This window comes from Micromys minutus (genome assembly GCF_963924665.1).
Source record: "Micromys minutus genome assembly, chromosome: 11".
In the NCBI taxonomy this organism is placed as follows: domain Eukaryota; kingdom Metazoa; phylum Chordata; class Mammalia; order Rodentia; family Muridae; genus Micromys; species Micromys minutus.
The window spans coordinates 54,253,032-54,272,840 of record NC_137980.1 but is presented as its reverse complement, the minus strand read 5'-3'; the positions used below and the strand labels follow the sequence as shown (position 1 = coordinate 54,272,840).

At 48.1% G+C, this 19,809-nt stretch overlaps 1 protein-coding gene across 4 annotated transcripts in view; it reads right to left on the bottom strand.

Annotated features, from left to right (window-relative positions):
* Nucleotides 1-2,361: 2,361 nt before the first annotated feature.
* BCL2L1 (BCL2 like 1) overlaps nucleotides 2,362-19,809 on the bottom strand; it is a 49,186-nt gene continuing 31,738 nt past the window's right edge. For all 4 annotated transcript variants that reach the window (XM_080925345.1, XM_080925344.1, XM_080925343.1 and 1 more), the window contains exon 3: nucleotides 2,362-3,991. In XM_080925345.1, the coding sequence (XP_080781471.1) occupies nucleotides 3,854-3,991 (138 nt within the window). In that variant the 3' untranslated portion in view covers nucleotides 2,362-3,853. The remainder of the gene's footprint in view (nucleotides 3,992-19,809) is intronic.

The following is a 19,809-nucleotide window of genomic DNA, read 5'->3' as shown; positions in this document are numbered from 1 at the left end:
GACATGTCTACCATTGGGACTTACAAATTAGGGATCTGGGTAAAAGTTTTGTGAAAGCCAAATAAGGTGGCTCTCATGTATAAATCTCAGCACTTGTAAGACAGAGGCAACAGGGAATTCCAAGCCAGCTAAGGAGATAGAGCCAGACAATATCTCAAATCTCCCAAACTGTGGACCCCTGTAAACTTTTATGTGGGATATTGCATAGCTTAAAAAAAAAAGGATAACTATGTTCTGATTTGCTTGAAGTTGCCAATGAGTGCATCAGCATTTATGTGTGCACACTGCAACTCTGACAAGTTATACAGACGAAAACAGAAGGCTACTTATGCCAACCATTTGTAGCCTTTGCTTGTAATCCCAGCACCTGGGGGAAGAGAATCTGGTCAAGGACAACCAGGGCTACACAGTGAGGCCCTGTCTCAAAAATAACAAACGAAAGAATGTCCCCCCAAAAGCATGGAGAATCACAGCATATTTTATATCTGTATATCTATGTGAAAGACAGTTCTGGAAACATGGAAAGTCTGGAGAGGGAGGTCCTTGAGTGGCTAAGGTAGGGAGCAGTTCCACTACTGGGCAGGGGACAGCCGTCAACAGCACTGACAGGCCCAAGCTTCATACCCAAGTGACAGGAGATACAGAAGTCCTTCGGTGAATAGAACAAGGCGGGAGGACACTTGGCGGAGCTGTCCTGCTGGAGTTACAAGTCTGGCACTGAGCAAGAGCCCTATGGGTTGCGGGTGGCTTTCAGGTCCCATCATGAAGTCACTGGAGGCAGTCAAGCCTGCTCAGAAAACAAACCATCTAATAGGGGGTTCCCTCCTACCTACAGCCACAGCTGCAGCCGCAGCAACATCAAACTTGAAAGTAGCACTTCCTTGCCTTGGGGCCTGGCTGCCTGATGCTGGGGTTACCCCATTCAATCGTGACCAAATGGTGTGAGGGGCCCTACCATATGCCTATTTCTCCAAGAGGAAGGCTGTCATGGAGATTTTGGGAGTGGTGGGCAATGTCATAAAACCTACAGTGTCCCCTGAGCACCTCCTCACCCCACGCCAAGTTCAGAGTAAAATCAATGGCTTCTTACTGGTCTCTGGGTTTCCACAGCTCCCTTAGCATCTAGAGGGATTTTAGGAGCTCTAAGGATCATATGATCCCTGACCAGGGCCAAGTCCATGTCCCCCACGGAGTCAATCTGGCTTCTAAACACAAGGTAGCTCAGAGCCAGAGTAGCTTTCTTTCAGCACAGAGTGACCTGAGTCCCTTCATAGTCCCTTCCTCACTGTTCAAGCCTCAGCTTTTCTGGGAGCCTCTTGAGTCGTGGGGGATCTGAGCGGTGCCTGTCTTCTAGACAGATCTCGCCATGTAGTCCAGAATGGCCTGGAATTCTACACAGACCAGGTTCCTTAAACTCAGAGATCCACCTGCCTCTGCTTCCCGAGTGCTGGGATCAAAGGCGTGTGCCACCACAGAGCCCAGTGCTTGCTTTCCCTCCATGATGCTTCACCAACTCCAAACTGTCACAACCTCTTCTCTCTTCCTCTCTCTCTCTCTCTCTTTTCGAGACAGGGTTTCTCTGTGCAGCCCTGCTGCCTTAAGAACTCACCAGGCTGTCCTCAAATTCACAGAGATCTACCTACTTCAGCCTCCCAAGTGCTGGGGATTAAAGAAGGGTGCCACTATGCCTGGCTTCTGTGTCACTGTCAAAAAAATTCTTGTGTCTGAATAAATATGCATGTGTACACGTGCTTGCATTTGGGCAGAGTTCAGAGAGGGCACCACACACCCTTGTTACTGGAACTCCATGTATTTGGGGAATACTCAGTTATTAAGCTGTGCTAGAATCTAAATTCTGGTCCTCAGGATTGTGCAGCTAACATTCAACCTTCAAACCACTGCTCTAGCCCTAAACGCCATCTTTTCTCTAGAGCCATCTCTAATTCACGTGAAACTCTGAGACTTACCCAATAATGTCACCTCAGATCTGGTTACTTTGTCATCATGTCTTGCCAGAAGATAGTGGCTTTCTCATGAAAGCCCTAAGCCAACCAGCACCTCATTACAACTACATTCTCTGCTAGTTTTAAAAGGCAGATCTACACTACAACAGGGCCCAGGAAACACTTGTCCAGCAAGTATGTGACTGTCAGGCTCACTAGAATGTTAGCTCCTAAGGATGCTTAACTAACACCCCTTCTCTCAGTAATACAGAAATGGAGAGACCAGAAAGGAGTTTTAGGCTGAAGGAACATGGTGAGCTGCCCCATCCCAAGGGCAGCAGAGCCAGAGCCCAGCAGCTTCTCCCTCACCCATGCGGCGCAGAGCCAAGGCTATGGTTCACAGAGTCACAGACACCATTTATTACTGAACTGCACTTTCACCTTCACACAAACTATTTCAAAGAGCTGGAACAAGTGTAGGGGGAGGGGAGGGGAGGGACAGGTGCCTCTCAGGAGCCAGGACCCCCAGTGGGCTTCCCCAGGCAGGGCAGAGAGGGAGCGGCAGGCTGTCAGTCTCTGGGCACCAGCTCTCCACGGGCACGCGCACAGCAAGCCAGCAGCTCCTCACACATAAATACAGACACGCTTAACAAAAATAGTATATCATCTTCACAAGGAGTAAAAACTAGTCTCGAATATGTACAGCAGAGAGCCTGGGGTGGCCAGAGCTGAGCTGGGACCCACAGGGATGAGACAGGCCAAGGGTGGAGCGAAGGAGAGAGAGGCCTGAAGGGCTCCTGGCCAGGCCATTCTGACCTTGGCAGCCCTGCTGCCCATGCTAGGTGGGGGCAGGGCACAAAGACAGGCCCTTGCAGTCCTCCTCACCTGTGCACCAGGGTCTTCTTCCTGCCCTTCCTGCCTGAGGTAGGGAAGTCCCCAGGGCTCCCACAGCTGCTCTGTATAGCTTCTCTTCACTTCTGGGCTGCGGCCAGAGTCCCTGGACCCTGTGGCCAGCACCCAAGGCAAAGATGCCACAGGCTGATCTTGCAGGAAGTGAGGCAGCTGAAATCATTAACAGCTCTGGGGCACCTATCTTGGGCCCAGTTGGTCCCTCAGTCATGGTCATGGGAGCCAGGGGAGGGGTGGACAAGGATCTAGGGTGCTACTAAGCTGCAAGAGCCCTCTCTAGCTATAGCAAGGTGGACTTTCAGCAGCTAAGCCCCTCCTCCTGGATGGGGCTAAACTCTAGCCAGTAGCCTCCAGAGAACATTCAGACCAGAAGTGGAGGCTTTGGCCAGGCCACAGATGGGGAGGAGGTTCTGGTCCTTGCCTCATTATCCCAAGCAGCCTGAATTTCTAATTAGTCAAAAGGGCTAAAAAGCAACTCACTCAATGGCTCTTGGGGTGGGGGTGGGGGATGAAGATGGGAAGGAGGAGGAGCCCCAGGGACACAGTGGGATGGGAAATGATCAATTCTGAGGCTACACACATCAAAACCAAGGCAATCTAGTCTTTCAGGGAAGAGGTTTAGAAAGCTCTCCAGCTTCCTGCCAGAAAAGTATTCCCAAGAGGCTCAGGGGTAATCAGGGTCCCACCAACAAGGCAGGCTCTCCTCCCTACAGCATACCGCTTCCCACTCCTGCCAGCCTCCACGGAGCTGATCTGAGGGAAAACCTTGTGAGTTTTGAGGCCAAGGGAACTGAGATGTGGGGAGAACGTGGCCTTCACAGAAGCGTGGTAGATTCTAGAAAGCTAACTGCAGGGGACTCCGTCTAGGCCCAACCCTGTAATAGGGGAAGGGGCGTGAGTTGCATGTAGTGGTTCTCCTGGTAGCAACGGTGGCTGAAGAGAGAGTTGTGGTGGGGGCAGGGTGGTGGGAGCTGAGAGGTGAGTGGACGGCCAGTGTCTGGTCACTTCCGACTGAAGAGTGAGCCCAGCAGAACCACACCAGCCACAGTCATGCCTGTCAGGAACCAGCGGTTGAAACGCTCCTGGCCTTTCCGGCTCTCGGCTGCTGCATTGTTCCCGTAGAGTTCCACAAAAGTGTCCTGTAGGAACAGAGAAGGAAAGGTAAACACTGTGTGAATCTTTGCACAGAACAGGCAGAAAGGGACATCTCAATGCCGTGGTGAGCTGAAAAGCCACAGCACTAGTGCCCACCATGGCCAGAGGAAAGGCTGCCCTCCTGAACCCCAGCAGGGGAGACCAACCTAGCCTACCGCTGAGGACACAGGTGCACAGAGTGTGCTTTGCCTTAAGAAGCAACAGACGGCTTGCAGGGCACACCAGCAAGAACTACTAGGAGACAGAGGAGTGCAGGAGGTGGGACAGGGCACGTGGGGTGTCATCACACACAGCACTAGAGGCTGAGTGGCAGCCAAGAGGAATGCCAGGCTCTGGCTTGCCCATTGCTAGGCTACAGGGAGGTGAGGTTCTCAGAACAACTTCAATCCAGACACAGGATTCTTCTCCCTGTAAAGGGGGCCTCGGCCAGAGCTGGCCGATAGGTGGGGAGAGCACAGCAGAACACTTAACGTGGACATGCCATTTCTGTCCCACGTCTGGGCTGTCAGTCTAGAACCAGGAGAGGGAGAGCTCTCTGCCGTGAAACCTGGTCATCAGGAGAGCGCATGACTCAGTGGCACAGCCAGCACGTGCACACCATAGCCTTGCAGCCACTGGGCTGCAATAGACTGTCTCTTCCTCGGGTAGCTGGGACTCTGAGAGGTAAGGAACTGGATTAAGGTCACCCTACTGGGTCACTGATACAAACAGAGTCCAAACTTGGTACTTGGCCTCTACAAATACATGCTTACTGTAGTCTGTGGAACTGAATGTTGATGTTAGAGCCCATGCTATTGTTTCTATGAAGGTTCTGTCAGTCTCCATCTGGTCCCAGCTGACTAACTGGAGGCTCCCTGATAAAACTTCCATCTTCAGTGGCTCTGGGCCCCACCTCCTAATGTGCACACTCTGAATACAGCCTGGTTCATTCTTGCCTCCTGATATCCCCCACACTGCAGAGAAGACTGCTTAAAAACAATGACCAGATTACTGTACGCTGCACGCAGTCCTCTACTCTAGCAGCTTCCTTTGTACTTAGTGGGGCATCTTTGCATCCCAAGCAGTAGCACAAGCTCTGAGCAGAGTGACTCAAAAAGATCAATATTTATGAAGTTTTTGAAGAGGCAGCAGTGAGCCATGAGCCCTTACGGCAAAGCTCCTCCTCATCCACTTAGAGAAAAGAATCAGAAGCAGCCAGCAGATATAAGTCTTTTCTGATCACAATGCATCCAGCTTCCCAAGGTGTCCTCACACCAGAGTTGTCTGCCTCCCTCCCCATACTCCAGTAAGCCTCTCTTGTAAAAGTAACTTTGATTTGCCGGTTGCAAGTTGTCAGGAAGGCTTACTGCCTCTGTCTGCTATCCTAGGCCTAGTCTTGGAAGATTCTGGTCTTCATACCATCTAATCTAGGCCTAGAACGTTTTCAGCCTCTGAGAGGATCTGCTGTGGAACAAGCTCACCCTTTCTTGCTCTTCTGAACTCTGGCTGGCTGGTTCAATCCAGCTGTTCTGGCTCAAACTCCTCCCCCAGCTGACTGATTCAGTCTGCCTTTTCTCTTGGCCTCAAACTAACTCTAGCAGCCCCTCTCAACCCTACTGTACTCTCTTCTTCTTGTACCACCTCTCCCTTACGTAGCGTCCCTTTCCTTTCATCTTCTGAGAACTGGCCATATCTTATTCTGTCAAATCTGTCACTTTATCTGCCACTCAACTAGACTTTCAAACATGGGTGCTTCCTTTACAAAGTAACTTTACCTTCACTGTTTGGTATTAAAGGTAGGAATTAAGGGTGTGTCTATTCCAGCTAATAGGAATATTCCATGGGCCGAGCCACACCCTAACTAGGAACAGGTTCAAATATCCTGTAACACTCTTCACCCTTATTCTGGTTATATGATCTTTTGTGACCACACTGTCTAGAGCATCCACACTTGTGCCCACCTTGTTGTAGGTCTTTTTCTCAGCATACTATAGGTTTTTCTCTCTCCTCTTCCACCCCTTTTCCAGAGATAGGGGCTGGCCCTGAACTCTCAATCCTCCTGCCTCAGTTTTATGAGTATTGGGAACACTAAGATTACAGTGGCCACACCCATCTTCTCAGCACTTCTCATGACCACATCATAATTATGTTTTGCTACCATTTGCCTTCTGTACTAGCTATGTCTAGTTAGGGCTAAGGTCCTATCTTGTGCTTAGAACAGGGTCTGGCACAGAGAAAGCTCACTATACACAGTGGTAAGTTAGGCTGGTAGTAACATCCAGTTTCCTGGTTCTGCCACCTCTCTTTGCTGCATCATATTCTCTTGTGTCACCCTCTAGGCTTGTTAAGTACATTCTGATCTTCACAACAAAGTGGCCCGATGACACATTTCTGAGTTCATCCCTGGGAAGTTAAGCAACACATGACTGCATACGAGGAGAACAAATACACTGCATGTCTGCTAAGCCCCAGGTATTGCTCCATCTTCCCGTAGGGCCTTCAGAGGTAGGTGAGAGTCTCATTTCCCAATTGAGGTAAGACATCTGACGCTTAAGGCTTGGAACTTTAACTAACAGGTAGGAGGACCAGCTCCAGACTGCAGGGACGGCCTGCCTATACACTACATATATAAGGCCCTGAGGTCCATCTTTAGTAAGTCAGAGTGCTGCTGTTCCACTTTTTCGTTTGTTGGAAAGGATCTATCACAGTGCCATGGGGTTTTAAGGTAAAGTAGCTGTAGCAGCAGAGCTGAGGGGAGCCCAGGTCCTGGGCAGAAAGCAGTGGCTGCCTATGTCTTTGTTTCGTCCATCCTGGTCAGTCTCTACTCGTTCTGGCAAACAAGAAAACTCGAATGAAGACTGAGGATGTAGCATAGTCAGAAGAGTGTCTGGCTAGCATGCATGAAGCCTTAGGTCCCTGATACCCTATATATAATTGGTATGGTGGCATGTACCTATAACTCTAGCATGAGGGAGATGAAGGCAGGAAGATCAGATACTTTTGGAGTTTGAGGCCAGCCAGCTAAGTAGGCCCAGGTAAAGCAACAAAAAGAAGTATAAATAGAGCCCTGGGCTGTGGGAAGAAAAAAGGCCACAGTGAGAGAAAGAAGTCTTGGTTATCTCAAGGGGCCACAAGGAATCAGGGACACTGGGGTGGTTGCCAAAACACAGAGCCTAGCTCCCGCCCTGGAACTTTCCTGAAGTAGAGGGCTGGAGTAAACAGGCTTTGTCCCCATGAAAGCACAAAGCGTTCACTGTCCAGGAACAGTTATTCCAGGGAGGAGGGGACAGAGAGCACAAGGCACTGACCACTCCTGTCTCTGTTCCTAAGCTGCATTCTTGGCCAGGGTGATCTTGCTCAGAGCTTCTCCTGAGGTGAACAGGGCTTTCAAGGGTGTGGATCCTGGTAGTGGCTTTTGCACAGAGCTGAGCAGAATGGGGTGTGCTGTTCCCTGGGCGGGGGCTGGAGAGGCTGTGCTGTGGGTATATTTAGCCCGGGTTCACACGACATACTTGGAAACAAACAGCCATTTTCTCAGCAGGCGGCTGCCCTGGGTAAATAAACAGGACTGCTGGGCTCTTAGGTCTGGAAAAGCAAAGATAAGCCCCACCACTCCTAAGGGATCCCACTGATTTTACTACCCAGTGGACACGGGACTGAAGTCATAGATACTCCCAGGAAACCTGAGGCCTGAGGTCTGCTGGACTCAGCTTGAGCTACAGTGGAGTGAGAGGAATCCCTTGAAGTTGACTGCTGCCTTGGAGATGTGCGTGGGAGTTTTAGCGTAGCTGGGGACACATGGCTAATGATGTACACAACCCAAGCGCAACATATTCAGAGGGTCAACCCACAGCAGGTCTGGAGCAGAGCCCAGATTAAGACTTGATTTTTTCTAACTTTCACTGCAGGAGAAGGACCAGTCTTGGACCCGTTTAAAGGTTTAAAGGTGTCCCCTCCAACATTACAGGGTTTCTAGTAGTCATGGCCATACACATCAAGAGGCCTGCCATTCCAGTCTTCACTCTCTCTTCAAAACTTTCTTCCACAACCAGTCCCTTCCTTCCTGCTCATCTCCTCCCAACTCTGCAACCAACTCTCTGTGTTGCAGGGTCTCTGCCCTTTCAGGCACATCACTGATGTTCACAAAGCAGCTACCATGCTTCAAGTCCAGCCCTGGAGAAAGGCAGCAAGCAGGGCTTCCAGATGTTTTATATTCTAATATATTCTTAACAGTAGTGAGATTACCTCCAAAGGGGCCCTGTAAAAAATTCGTACATATTCTAATTGTTTGTGGCTATACATAGTACATAAAAAGTGTTTCATTATGCTATTCATATTTCATGGGAAGGTATTTAGCATGAAAGTATCTAAAAAGATTTTCTCTTTTTAAGATTTATTTATTTTATGTAAGTACACTGTATCTATCTTCAGACACACCAAGACAGGACATCTTATCCTTTTACAGATGGTTGTGAGACACCATGTGGTTGCTGGGAACTGAACTCAGGGCCTCTGGAAGAGCAGTCAGTGCTCTTAAATGCTGAGCCATCTCTCCAGGCCCAAGAGATTTTTGAGGGAAGGTTTGAAAGAAAAGGGATGGGGTGGAGTGGAGGCTGGAGTTTACCATTTCTAGCAGCCACATGGTGGCTCACAACCATCTGTAAGGTAACTCTAGCTCGAGAGGATCTGATGTTCGCTCTGGTCTCTGTTGGTACTACATGCATGTGGTGCACAAACATAAACAAGACACCCATACATATGAAATAATATTTTAAAAAAGGAGAAGAAAAACAAGACAAAGTATCACAAAAACCAGTAAGGCCACTGCATAGACGACGGAGCTGAGAAGACAAGAGTGAGAATGCGTGCTGTGGGAAGAGGAGGCCCTGATAGTGGGCCAGTGCCAGCCAGGGGAGGACTAAATAAATGCCTTAGGTACAAAAGAGCATGCTCCCAACAAAAGATGTTGCTCAGTGACAGAGCACTTGCCTGGCATAATGTCTTCAATTTTCTAGGTAGCACCAAGAAAAAAAAAATCAGGTTCCAGCAGAGATTCTAAAGGCAAAGGTCTTGGCATGATAGAGAAGGAAAGCCCCTATGTCTGTGCTGGTCTCCCTTCTCAGTCTTGGGACAGAGTACAAGCAGGACCAAGCCTAAGCCAGACCTTGAAACCTAGCTCGCCTAATCAGGTGTAGACTGACTTTTAGACAGATTTCTGCCCAAAGGCAGCTAACTGAATGACTCAACTTCCTCTACAACTAACACCAAAGACGTCAGTGACATGATGTCTGAAAGAGAGGGGCTCACCAGAGGCTGAGTACAGTCCCAACCTAAGTGGATCTCTCTTCCCTTTTCTCCCTCTCACCTGTATCCATGCTTCCTTCTTCCCCAGTTAATGTTAGTACATAAGAAAAGCCTAGGAGATGGCTGGCTGCAGTACTTAGGACTGAACCCAGAGCCTTGCACATGCTAGACAAGTGCTCTACCACAGACCTGGGCATCCTCAGCATTCTGTTTATGAGATGGGGGTCTCACTGTGTTGCCCAGGTTGGCCTTGAACTTTACCTGCAGAAAAAACTAGCCAGGAGCCTGAGATACTCCTGCCTCAGCCTTCCAAATAGCTGTAATTACAGACCTGTGTCACTGCTTCTTTATTGTGTATGTGCTAGTCTAAGCCAAAGCATTTTACCTCTGGTAGCTCATATTCCCCAACCATCTATGCTCTCATTCACTTGAAAGATGATTCTTTGTCCCATCTCTCCCACCAGCTTCTCACTTGTCATCTCTAGAGCTTGCACTGCATTTGGAATGTAGCAGGTGCTATAGAGGACCCTAGTGTAGATAAATGAAATGAATCCTTCTGTTTAATGTTCAGGGCATTTCTTAAAACCCTTGCAAATGTTAATGTGGAGGCTCTAGGTCACCTAAGACCCTTCCTTATATTAGTAGTGATGGGTTTGGGATTTTTATTCATTCTGACGTCCCCTTGTGAGGTGCTCTGATTTGCCCTTTCAACTGGTCAGCCCATCAGCTTTCCCCATATACTGCCACTAGGTACCACTGTTGCCACTTGAGGCCTACAGATCTGTAGCAACAATTAAGCTAGGCTCTCCTCAATTTCCAAACAATAGACCTTCTCCTGCCCTGATAATGGGCCATGCTCATGAAGGAAAGAGGCAAGTAAACTTTGGCTCAGAGTCATTAAGAGACCTTGCCAAAGTGGGTAAGGTAGTTTAAGCCCAATGTGTCAGCCAGCAAAATCCATATTCTAGGCCATGGTCAGGGTCTGGGTCCTTCAAAGAGCGTAAGGTGGTCTAAAGCTATCAGCCCATCCAGTCAGCTGAGAGGAGCCCCAGGGAGAGGATGTGACAAAATCCAGGGAAAGTGAAACCCTTCCACCCTGGCTTCAGTGAGGAACAAGCAAGCTCCTGTGCCAGACAGTGCTTCCTTCCTCCTGGGTGACTCTGGAAAGCCACCAGGCCTGTGCCCACTGCTTCCTTCCTGTTCAGTTATTTCAGGAAAGATGTGGGTGGAGAAGAGGAAGGGGCTCCTCAAAGTGACACCTCAAGAAACGGTGGCAGTGTGCCTCGCACTGGCCTTGGCACGGTCCTGTATGGATAGGCTGTGAGTCACTTGCAGAGTCACCTTCTGCTCCTAGCCTCAGTTTCTCCTAGAGAGAAGCGGACAGACACCAGCTGAGTAGACAAAGGCCTGTTGGAAGATCCCTGGGAGACAGTGGGGGAGGGGGTGGCACAGAGGTCTTATCTCTCTCTTGGCAGGACTGCAAGCAGCAGCTCGGAAGGAGTGAGGCTTGTGGCTGGAATCCACTTCCCTTGGCATTCCTGGGGGAGCTGTTGACCTGTGTGTGTGTGTGGGGGGGGGGGGAGTAAGCTCTTTGAGGAACAGAGAGACCTGGATGTAGGCAGATCAGTGGGGTATGGTGGGAGCAGAGGCGGCCGGCTCTGGTGTGTCCAGCAGAGTTGACATTAGAGGTTGCAAATGCTCAGTGAAACAAGGTGATCTTTTCATGGCTTCCTGGCTGAGGGTCTATGTGGCTGAGACCATGTGAGTTTCAGGGAATCTTTGGGGACATTTTCACATCTTCCTCTAACTCTGTTGGTCATCTGTCAGCCTCTTTTCTCCTTCCCCTTCCCCCACCATTAGTTCTAAGAAGAGGAGCCTGACAGATGTGCTCATTTCTCAGAACAGGAAGCGGCTGTGCAGGGAGGAGATAACACCTCACTAGGGAATCAGAAGTATCCGGCAGAGCAAGGGAGGCCTTCCATCTGGCAGCTTTGAAACAGGCTACTCAGCTGGGCACCAGGAGAGCATCACAAGCACTCTCTGGGGCAGACCTGCTCTATAGAGTTTGCAGCCACCTGCTCCCAGAGGGTAGGTGACATGACAACCAGTATGCATTAGACCAGTGTCTTGAGTTTAAGAAATCATCCAGACCTCACAACAGCCAAAAGGTAATCCCAGCACTCAATGGAGGCCGAGTCAGGACTTCCATGAGTCTGAGGACAGCATGGCCCATACAGTGACCTCCAGGCCAGCCAGGACTGCATGTGACCTTCTCAACAACACGACCAAACAAAACCCTGAAGAGTTTTTACTCCTTATGTCATGACAATGACACAGGAGTAAAGAAGCACGATGTCCCCAAGGTCATGTCACACATCTAAGGTGAACCTGAAATCTAGCAGCCTGGTTCTAGAGCCCAGCAAATCATTGCTCTGGGCAGTGCAGCATGCTTTGTGAGGCCTCTACTCTCAACTCAGCCCTCTCATCTCAAGCATGGTGACTTCCTATCCACTCTCAAGTAGATGACAACAGTGCTGGAGTACCCCAGTGTACAGGCCAGAAGGGTACTCAGAGTCAGGAGTACCTGTGCACACTTGCAGGTGCCTAAGGAAAGAAGGGGCACTGAGTCCCTGGATCTGGTGTTACAGGTGGCTGTGAGCAGCCTGACATGGGTGCTGAGAACAGAATGCTGGTCCTCTGATGAGCCATCACTCCAGCCTTAGAATTAACATTTCTCTCCACCACTGCCTGAGGTCCCCCAGCATGGTAATCTCTCTGATGCAGTAAGAGATACTGCCATGGCCCTACAGAGTTTGTCACATGTATATCATCTACATCATAGGAGGTTATAGTCATTCCATGGCAGTCTCTCCTTTCTGTGTAGAACACTGGACATTTGGCTGGAAAACCCTTCTTTTAGGGAGTGAGTACTTCCAGTTATGCAAAGATCTGGAGCTGTTCTCATCTTTGCTGTTCCAGCTGCCAAGGAAGGTAGCTGTGGGCAGAAGCAGCTCTGCCAGGCTTCCTTGGCCTGGACCAGTTTCCTGTCTGAGTGTTTCTTCACATGTGAACTAGAGGTGCTTCCTGGATAAGAACAAGGCTGACTTACTTCCCACCAGTCTAGGCTGTCAGAGCAGAGTGTGCAGGTAGCCAGCAAGTCTGGCAAGTAGACTAAGATGTTTATTTATGAATGGGATGACCACAATTCAATTACTACCAGGATTCACCGCTACACTTGCAAATCATGACACATAGTTAACTCTGAGGAAATGTTAGGTACAACTAGTGTTAGACTCATTACTATCCAAGGCACAGTTTGAGTCTCCCATGACTTGTGAAGTCTCCCATGCACATGTGTGTTTCCTTGTCCTCAACAAGGGCCAGGCTGCTTCTCTCTTCACATGCCATATTTTCTTTCTCAGGTTCTTTGGCATGCTGGTTTTTCAGCCTAGCTCTCTCCTACTCTTAGGCTCACAAGGACCACCCTCAAGGAAGCCCTCTGCTTACGCTTTCCATTTACCTATGATCAACTTCTGGTCTCTGGGCCTAGGCTGGTGCTGGAAAGAACAGAGCAGGTAGAGTTGGTTCCCTCTTCATTCTCATCTGTCTCAGCAATACCACAAGAAGGCCTTGCAATATCAAGCAACTAGGCAGGAACCTAGCATTCTCCAGACACACCAAGTCCTAAGAGGCTCATGCAGAAGGCTGGGAAGTACTTTCCTATAAAGTACTAGAAAAGGCATCTTCTCTTGAGCACACACCATCAGTCCCAGCACTTGGGAGGCAGAACAGGAGATCCCTGAGCTGGAGACCAGCTCAGTCTATACAGTGAGTTCCAGGCCAGCCAAGATGTATAGTAAGACTCTGTCTCAAAACAAGCATGAAAACAAGCTAGCAAATCAATGGCCACATTCTGGGGGCCAGTGAGATAGTACTTGTTGCCCATGACTGACAACCTGAGTTTGATTCCCAGAATCTACAGTGGGAGAGAGCCAACTTCCATAAATGTGCTGTAGCACCTGGGCCCCCACCAGATAAATACAAAATAATAATAATAATAATAATAATAATAATAATACTGAAAAAAACATATTCATATAGTTTTATGCCAAAATGCTTTTAAAAATATGTACATGTATCTGTGTTTTTTAAAAATAAAGTTGTAAGAAAAAAATAATAAAAATTCAGTACATTGAAAATACTAAAAAGAGAAAATAATAATAATAATGACATCTTCTGCACTGTGTTGGGACAACTGGGGTCTGCAGCAGCCTCTCCTACATTCTTCCCTTCAGTCATGCCCAGCCTCTCTCCTAGAGGTGCTCAGTCTTGCTGCTGTGGAAAAACGCTGAGCAAGGTGAATTTTTCTTCCCAGCTCCTTTGCTAGTTTGCTTGAGGTAAGTCCACTGCCCTGCCTGGTATTTCCCTACCTATAAAGTGAAGGAGGGGCTAGAGATGGCTCAGCAGTTAAGAGTACTTACTGCTCTTACAGAAAACTCCAGGCTCAGTTCCCAGCACCCACATGGTGGCTCATAGCAATCCATAACTCCAGTACCAGAGACTCCAAATCCAATGTCCTCCTCTGACTCCCCAGGGTACCAGACACATATATAGTGAGTGCACAGACATATATGCAAGCAAAACACTCATACACTTAAAAAAAAATAAACTGGGGGCTGGAGAGGTGGCTCAGCGGTTAAGAGCTCTGACTGCTCTTCCAGAGGTCCTGAGTTCAAGTCCCAGCAACCACATGGTGGCTCACAACCATCTGTAATGAGATCTGATGCCCTCTTCTGGTGTGTCTGAAGACAGCCACAGTGTAATTATACATAATAAGTAAAAAAATCTTAAAAAAAATTTAAATTAAAAAAAAAAAACCTCAAACAAGCAAATAAATAAGTGAAAGTGATTACATCACTGGGATTCTGCAAGGGCTACTGGGAAGGGGAAGAAAGTAACTCATTTGGGTCCTTTCAGGGGCATCCAAAGTACCCCACATGTAAAGATGAAGACACAACATTCCAGAAGGATGTGTTGCTACAAATGGGTCTGTCCCTTCTCTACCTAAAAGCCCAGTGGCTCTGTTCTCCATCCTGATGAACTGAGGGGAAGAGGACAGTGGTTATCTATGAGCCAGGGCAAGCTTCCAAGTGGTCAGACCTTGCTCAAGCACTGTAGCCTCAACCTCTTCACCCTAGCACTGCTTCCAGCTAGTCCGGACAAGTCCTGGGTATTTTCAGCCACCTTTATCTGATTAGAAATGTTTAGAATTCCATTGGCTAAAGGCAACCAATCTGGAAGATTATGCAATGGGAACAAATCTCTAGAATGCCCTTCCCCTTCTGTTCTTCCCCCCCATGCTACATATGAATGCACCCCACCCTCCAAATATCTAAAACCTTAGAGGTCCTTGTGGGCTACACCCACCACATCCCAGGTTCATCAGCTCCTCTCGGTGCAGAGCTACAGGCTGCAGGCACTCAGGGGAGAGTCATCCAGGGGCATGCTATTCAAGCACTGATACATCACCACCTCAGAAATCTTAGTGTCATCATGTGTGGTTCCTGCCTAGATCAATTTGTCTCAACAAATGGATATTGAAATCCAGGCACATGCCCAAAGACCACCAGATATAAGTTAGAGCTTGGTCTTCTAAGATACAAGAACAGCTGCACCCATACCACAGGCATGGCAGCAGAATCAAGCAGCCTTTGGTAGATGCCCAATAAATGCTTTGACTCCAGCTAAAGATGGCACTTCCCACAGAGTCTGATAGTTTTAGCTTTATTTATAACAGCTAGTACCCCTTCCAGAAAAGCCTTGTTATATAACACAGGTTGGAGCTGAATTCATTTTGTAAGCTGGCATCGAACTCCAATGATCCTATTCCCTTGGCTTCAAGTGCTCAGAGAACAAGCACACAGTAAGTTCTTCCTTTTGCTGCCCTTTTCCGAATCTGATGCTCTTAGGCTTGGAAGTGGAGATGACTTTGAGGAAGAGATATCATATGCCCTCCTGTTCCCTCCACATCTCAAGAGACAATAAAGGAAGGACATATTGATTTTGCTGTGTCTCAACTTGCCCACCACACAACTTCCATCTGTACAGGTCCTCTTTGTAAACTAGGCTGCCTGGAGTTAGTAGCAGGAAGGTCCAGACAAGTGGGCCTATTTATCTCTGGGCTTTGGTTTATCCAATCTGCACTGTATCAGGTGTTGAGCACTGATGTGCTGGAGACAAAGCAGCAGCTCAGTCAAAGTTCCCTGTGCCTGAGCCTGAGCCTCCTCTGTCTAGGCCTAACATCTCCACAGGAACGATGTTAAACCAAGATTGTGCATGGGCTTTAAGACAACTAGAGGTGCCAGGTATGGTGGCATGTGATTTTAATCCTGGTATTTAGGCAGAGTTAAGTGGATTTCAAGGCCAGCCTGGTCTACACAGTGATACCCTGTCCCAAACAAACAAACCAAAACCACAACCACAACAAATCAAAAACAACACAAGAACCAAACAAACCAAAACCCAAAGAACAAGCAAACATACAAACACTGATAACTAGAGATGATGCACTAGGGCAGTCTTGTGGCCGCGCTTTGCCCCAGAATGCAGTTCAAGAAAAGCCATCCTGGTGCCAGGCACAGAGCTGGCAGTTCTATAGAGAACAAAGGCCAGAGTGTGCCAGGCTTGAGGGGCCTAGTGAGGCAGCATCGTGGGGGACGGGCACGCACAAACGTGTAGGTGAGGTCCATGGAGATCAGACAGCTGAGAGCAAAAATGAAAACAGGCTGGGTCCCAAAGGGCAGCAGCTTCAGCTCTGTAAACACCAGACAAGCAGAGGAGGGTTCAGGTGCAGGTCTGGGGTTCCCAGCTGAGCTCAGCAGGAGGATGGGACCTCCCCAGTCTCCTCCATCAGTGATGAGGACGCTAAGCTGAACAGAAGCCACGGACACGCCTGGACAGAGCCATCTTCTCAGGCCCCACATTCCAGATGGTCTTTTCCTACCCTCTGCTTGATCCAGCCAGCTCTACTCACAAGCTCTTAAAGATCCTACCCCTGTTTAGTGGGGGGCATCCCTTCCCTACCCTATGGGTCTCTGAGAACATGATGGCTGCAGGTGCAGAGGCAGAGTCAGAATCGCTGTAACTGCCAGGCCAGCAGTGCCTGACCTACATCTCCATGCTTGGTTGCATGAAAGAAAATACCAGGGCTTTCCGTTAGTACTCACTAGATGCAGCTGGTTCAGGGAAGCCTGGGCGAGCTTTTTGAAGGCCTGTTGAGAGTAGGGCAAGACGGCTGGCCTCCTAAAGTATGCTCTGGCTTTGGGGACCTCTACAGATTTCAGAGATTACAATCTTTCTTCTACCAAGGTCCTCCACTAAAGCTTTCTTCTTTTTCTAATGTTATCTTTATTAAGAAAACACTACAAACACACATGGAGAGGGAGGAGTTAGTTCAATGATTCATTTGGAAAAAAAGTTCCCAAACTGAATAGTTGCTTTTCTCACAGACAGACCACTGGCACTTTAAAAGGCTTTAGTTATTCGGAGGAGGGGCACAACAAACACACAGAAAAATGAACAAACCAACCCTAACAATTTAAAAGTTCTGCCAGGAGTGGCAAGGTACACCTGTAACCCCGAACCTGGAAGGTGGAGGCAGAAGGCCAGAAAGAAGCTGAAGGTCATTCTCAGCTACATAGCAGATTAGAGGCCAACTGAGGCTGTGTAAGACTCTGGCTTGTGGTAAGGAGACATGATTTTCCTCTGTCCTAGCATGGTATTCCCAGGCGCCATCATCTCAATTAGGTGAGCTTTACTTATATCCTTACATCAGCAGAGTTCTCACTCTGCTTCCAAAGCCCTGTGACCCTTCCTGGGCATTTTGCTTCCATCAAGGGAGCGATGGGATGTAAGGAAAGAGATTGGGGCTTTATGTTAGAAGAAAAGATTCTATCTGGAGCCAAAGAACTCATAAATCGTAGAGAACAACCCACTGCCTCCACTTTACTAAATCAGTACCGTTCCTGGCTGCATTCTAAACAGTTATCCTTATACCTACCAGCACAGCACAGGATAACACTGCCCATCACAGAAACTCCTCTTTGCAGCGGCTGGAAACCATTACAGAAAGCCATAGCTGGTGAAAATGTGGAGGACTGACTGCCATGATACATGGACTCACGTACATCCGAAAAACAGGCCCCACACCTAAGACCTAGGGTATACTGCGGAAGACTGTGTGCAAAAGACCAAGGAGTCAGCCTTGAAAGTATGTCTCCTAGAAACAACAGAGAACTACACTCATGACACCTCAGCAATATGGCTGCCTAAATAAGATCTGAGCAATGATGACACCAATAAGCACGCTAACATGGAAGGGAGAAATCCAACCCTAGAAAAAGGACCATGGGAAGCCACTGGTGAGGGAAGGGGAACTGGTCTTCTCCGGGGAGGTGTCCCTACTTGGTTATCCAGTATTGAATGGTCAGTCTTGAAGTCATATTGTTATGTATGTATTACATATATATGTGTAACAACAATTAAAGAAAAAGAGGCCACAAATTTGCAAGGGAGTGAGGGGTTGGTAGAAAAAAAAAAAGGAGGAAATGATGTAATTACATTTAAATTTTAAAATTGGGGAGGGGCTGGAAAGATGGCCCTGTGGTTTAAAGCATTTGCTTCTTTTCTAGAAGCCCTGGGTTTGGTCCCCAGCACCAGCATGGTGGCTTCTAACTGCCTGTAACTCCAGCTCCAGGGAACACATGCCTCTTCTGATCTCCACAGGCTCCTCTATGCACATGGTGCACATACATACACCTATGTGCACATACATGAATAAAACAATTTTTAATTGCAAAAAAAATTTAACATTGAAAAAAACCACCCCTCCCCTCCATCTTTGTATGTGTGTCAGAGTACTATCTTGTGGAGCCGATTCTCTCCTTCACCTTTATGTGGGCTCCAAAGGTGAAACTCAGGGTGCCACATCTGCATGGCAAGTGTATGCATCTGATGAGCCATCTTGCCAACTAGAAAGTAAGTTTGAACATCAGCAGTGACTTCGCTTTTCTGGTGCTGAATACTGAATAGCAGGCCTCACTCAGCCTAGCTAAGTTCTCTACTCCTAAGCTATATCTCAGCTCTCAGCACTGGCATTTACTCAGTTACGTGATCCCTGAAGTCCCTTCACCTCTAGTAGCAGCTCTGAGGAATGGAGGAAGTCCTCAGTGAATGTATTGTTGCCATTGAGCATGGCCATGTCATGACCTCAAGCCTCCTTAGTCCATGTGCAGAAAGTACTGACCATAGCTTTGTCTTCCTGGGTGTTTAGTGTGAGACTGCACCCAGTAGAGCCCTCCTACTAACATCAGGTAAAGCTGACTCCTCCGTCAGTTGTACACAACAGACCCATGTCAGATGTATAGAACAAACACTGGATTTCTGGCTGCTACTAGTGCAGCTCTATCAGAGTCTATTAGAGTGCATGTCCCATCCCATTCCAGCTTTTTTAAAACGTATATTTGTCTTTTATTAATTTCCTTATTACCCCAGTAAGGGTCTAGTCCAAAGCTGTACAGATTGTGGCTGCCACCTGATTTTCTTCATTTATAAACCAAAGTGCTGAAGGGACATTGAGAAAGCCATTTAAGAAGCCCTTGGCACCTGCCTTACATTGCCCACCCGTGAACATACCATTGGCTCCCCAATGCTCTTTGTCTGTGCTGCTCTACCTATCAGCTCACTCATCCTTGAGAACGGGCTGTAATACAGGAACTGGATGGAAATGCATCTGGTCCCCAACTTCCTTCTGATGCCAATGACAAGATGGCCACTATTGACAGCAGGTCCTGGGCTCTTATATGTGTTTAAAATTAACATCTGTGGATGAGGAAGTGGAAGGTCACTAAGGTGAATTTATGTTCAGGATTCTACAGACACAAAATGAGCAGTAGTTAGTGTTGAAACCCAGATATGTTTGACTGCAGAGCCTGTCTTTGCTCTGGTGGTATCAACACAGACCATCCGTAGCTGATGGGCCACAAGTATTATTTGGCAGTCCAATTCTTTGCTGCCTGTCCTAAGCACCCGGGATATGGTCTGGGGCCAAGAGTAGGGGGAATCTATAGGTCTTCCTTAAAATGTTCAGTATAAGGCAGGGCAGCCATACAAAAGCCAGATGCCCATACCAGAAAAAGCATCAAACAATAAGAAAAAGTGCATGGTGTAGAAAGGAGAGCTGAGGGAAGCCCAGAACCACAGCAGTGGAGGAAGAGTGGATGATGAGAGGCTCAGTGGGTAAAAGAACATTGGCTGTTCTTCCAAAGGACCTAGGTTCAATTCCAGCACTTAATGGAGGCTCACAGCCATCTTTAAATCCAGTCCTACGAGGTCTACATCCTCTTCTGGCCTCCCTGAGCATTTAGACATCCATGGTCCATAGACATATATATGCAGACAGAAAGCTCACACACATAAAATAAACAATAAATTTAACTGGAAAAAAAGGAGGGACTGATGG